Genomic DNA, 3,041 nt, shown 5'->3' with positions numbered 1-3,041 from the left:
ACACTAATATCATAGTCCGGATAAAAATAGCAAATTAGTTAAATCGCAAAACAATCACAAAACAACATAGAACACATTAAAAACAACTAATATGCATTTTTTATACGAGTTTTAACAAAAGCTAAGCCGGAATACGTCGATTTAAGATTTTTGGAAAGTTTAAGATTTGGTGATTTGGAGCCGAAACGAGCAATCCACAATGAGATAACGCCTTAGCTAGAATGTGGGACCGAGAATCTTTACTTTTTATGGGACGGGTGGGCTCCACTCAAGCTTTTTTGATCGTTAATAGGGGAACGCCTGTTTTTTTAAGTTTTAATAGGGGGAGTTCTGGTTTGGTGGGGAAGGGAAGGGGACGATTTATTATGTAGGTATAACGCCGTTTATTAAGGCGCTATACTATAACGCCTTAATAAACGGCGCTATACTTGTCCGTCTTTTCAAATTCAAGTATAACGCCCTTTTAAAGGGCGCTATACCTTAACGGGCAAACGGTCGTGTTTGGTATAACATCCTTTTATACATATTTTAGTCACTATATTTTTTTTCCACACATTTCGGTCGTTTGAGTCCAAAACAACCACTTGGTTCCGGACTCCGATTTTGCAGGTACGTTCAATTTTCTAGGGCTATGAAAGAGGGATAAGCATTTATTCTTATTTTTTAAAATGGTAAAGGAAAGGAAAAGCAGAAACTATAAGTTGGTTTTCTAGAGAAAGGGGAAAGGGTTTGGCTATATTCTTATATATACAGTACATAGCTATGATCTGAGATTGAAAGTTGTAGATTTATTTTTGGTTTTTTCACAAGTTTCCTAGGTTATTCAATCTGTGGAAGAAGTCTTGACAACCACGTATTTTTGGTCTTTTTGCTCTTTTTCCAAAAGATTCTTTACATCCTAAAAACTTGGGGCTTGGGGTTTCTCTTTTGCGTTCTCTGATCTTAGATCTTGTGAGAGAGAAAGAAGGTAATTCTCATTCGCAGCATGTGATTCAATCCCTATCGGGTATACGGAAAAAAGTTGCATCTTTTCCTATCCACATTGGACATCAAGTGTCTTTAGCACTTATAGGGTTGGTAACAAATGAATATTCGTAGTCAATTCTAAGTCTTAGGCAAATTTTGAGGATTCTGGCATTGACCTGCTAGTAGAAGTTGTGAATGTGGAAACTTTATCTCTTACATCGTTTATACTAAATTCAAGTGCGATGAGTAAAGGACTTTACAGGTCATATCTGTAGTTCTTTGTTCTTTTGGGGAAAATATAATATTGAACTTTGTTGGTAGTAATTGAAGTAGAAGAAGATGATGAAATCATGATGCTCTCCGTCAAAATCAAACAGTGAGTTTGGAGATTAGGGACCAATGTGGCTAACAATAAGGACTATTAATGCTCCAAGTTAAAGAAGAAAGATGATTTTAAGTTTAAGCCCAAAGATTAGGGACTATTTTAGGGCCTTTCTCCGAATTTATACCCATTCTTGCTTTGAGCTCATCTTTTCATAATCATTTCAGTCGTTCCTCTTATTGACGCCGCAGTGGTGTTTATGTCAAAGCCTGTAGCTTATAGCCTGAGAAAAGGTGCGGACAGGCATCCCAAATTCCAACAATTCATTGTCAAAAAGGGTCAGGTAAATAATTATGCTTTACCTGGAAGTGCTTAAGTAATGTTGAGTAACTCTACGAAGTTTTTAAATAATGCTTTACCTGGAAGTTTTTAAATAAGTGTTTATATCAAAATCTCATTTTTTGGGACTCAGAGATTCCATTTTGGTGATGCCCCTGTTGTTGATGAGGAGAAAGCTATACAGAACGCTGCCAAAGCTCTCGTTGTTTTTACGGTATTCTTTCACATTAATTAGCTCTTACTGTGTATTTGATCAGAGTGAAGTTGCTTTATTTATTACTAATAATTTTCCTTGTTTAGATGGCAGGTACTGCAGTTGTCTATCAATGGAACAGAATGCAGCAGCGGAGATATCGAAGAGTCTTGAACTTATTAAAGCAAGAACGCTCGGAGGTAGAGCAACAATGCTTGGCGAAAATGCAGCGAGAAATCTTGGAGGAAAAGCGAAAAAACAACGATAAAACGTGGAGGGTAAAGGTAGAATTCTGCTGCTCTCAGTATCTAGCCCGCCCTTTTGTAATTTTCCTTCAACAATCTATCCATAGTGCAAATCCCTAATATTCTACTTAGTCCTTCCAACAGTGATAAAAACATTTAGGTCGCCTCTTTATTGTAGGTGATGTTTCCTGCTTGAAACCTGTTATTTTGATTCTTACATCTTATACTTGTGGCAGGCAATGAATCAGTTTCTGCTGGAGACAGCAGAAAAGGCGCAGTTAGAGGCAGTTAACGGAACAAAACCACAGGTTGTGGCAGTTAACGCAAGTCTTGAAGAAGTAAATCCATGATTGAGGAACAAAATTCAATTTCTTTTTTCGTGTTCATGTGCTGTAATTAAGCCTTAGAGGCATAAAGCATTGAGCAAATTGTTTGTCAATTAGCTGCTATAACTAGTTGCTCTTCTCTTTTATGTATGAAAGTAAGCCTTGAGGTGGCTCAGTACTCAATTTTAGTTGCTGTGGTTGTAAATGCACATCCTTCTAATGTTATTCATTGGACACAATATAATGAGGAGCTGCCATATCTTTCACATCTATTTAGTTTTACTGTTTTAATCTAATCTTTGTGAGAATTATGGTCAAAACACTCAAAAAAGTTACCTTAAGGTCAATTGGAAGATCAAAATACCCTTCCCAGGAGCTAATAGCTTTCAAGAAATTCCAAAACCAAGAACACAGATGCTATGGTATATCTCTGCAAATCTAGAGAAATTGATGGAAGTAGGGCCAAATTATTCTGCTAAAACTTTAAAATGAAAGGAATAGAGTGCTTAATATTTCCAAGTACTGTTGAAGATGTTACAGGGGAATATTCTTGTACAAACCCAATGGAGCTGCCATATCTTTCCCATCGATTTAGTTACTGTTTTAACTAATCTTTGTGAGAATGATGGTCAAAACACTCAAAAGTTACC

At 36.6% G+C, this 3,041-nt stretch overlaps 1 protein-coding gene across 2 annotated transcripts; it reads left to right on the top strand.

Moving 5' to 3' along the window:
- The first annotated feature begins 552 nt into the window (after positions 1 to 552).
- Positions 553 to 2,663, top strand: LOC138896551 (uncharacterized). 2 transcript variants are annotated; one of them, XM_070181793.1, is made up of 5 exons: positions 553 to 609; positions 1,516 to 1,631; positions 1,761 to 1,841; positions 1,928 to 2,104; positions 2,302 to 2,663. In XM_070181793.1, the coding sequence occupies exons 2-5, from the start codon at positions 1,548 to 1,550 to the stop codon at positions 2,413 to 2,415; spliced, it is 456 nt and encodes a 151-aa protein (XP_070037894.1). In that variant the 5' UTR covers positions 553 to 609; positions 1,516 to 1,547; the 3' UTR covers positions 2,416 to 2,663. The 2 variants fall into 2 exon arrangements, with proteins under 2 accessions (XP_070037894.1, XP_070037893.1); XM_070181792.1 differs by lacking the exon at positions 553 to 609 and adding an exon at positions 669 to 967.
- The last annotated feature ends 378 nt before the right edge of the window (positions 2,664 to 3,041 follow it).

The sequence above is a fragment of the Nicotiana tomentosiformis genome, chromosome 7, assembly GCF_000390325.3.
Source record: "Nicotiana tomentosiformis chromosome 7, ASM39032v3, whole genome shotgun sequence".
NCBI lineage: Eukaryota > Viridiplantae > Streptophyta > Magnoliopsida > Solanales > Solanaceae > Nicotiana > Nicotiana tomentosiformis.
This window is presented reverse-complemented; position numbering and strand designations above follow the sequence as displayed.

What these genes read in the sequence shown, in the direction of transcription:
- LOC138896551 (XM_070181793.1), top strand. Translation starts at nt 1,548, where the DNA reads ATGTCAAAGCCTGTAGCTTATAGCCTGAGAAAAGGTGCGGACAGGCAT. An exon ending in TCATTGTCAAAAAGGGTCAG is followed by an intron (nt 1,632 to 1,760) that starts GTAAATAATTAT and finishes TTTGGGACTCAG; the next exon opens with AGATTCCATTTTGGTGATGC. An exon ending in ATAAAACGTGGAGGGTAAAG is followed by an intron (nt 2,105 to 2,301) that starts GTAGAATTCTGC and finishes TACTTGTGGCAG; the next exon opens with GCAATGAATCAGTTTCTGCT.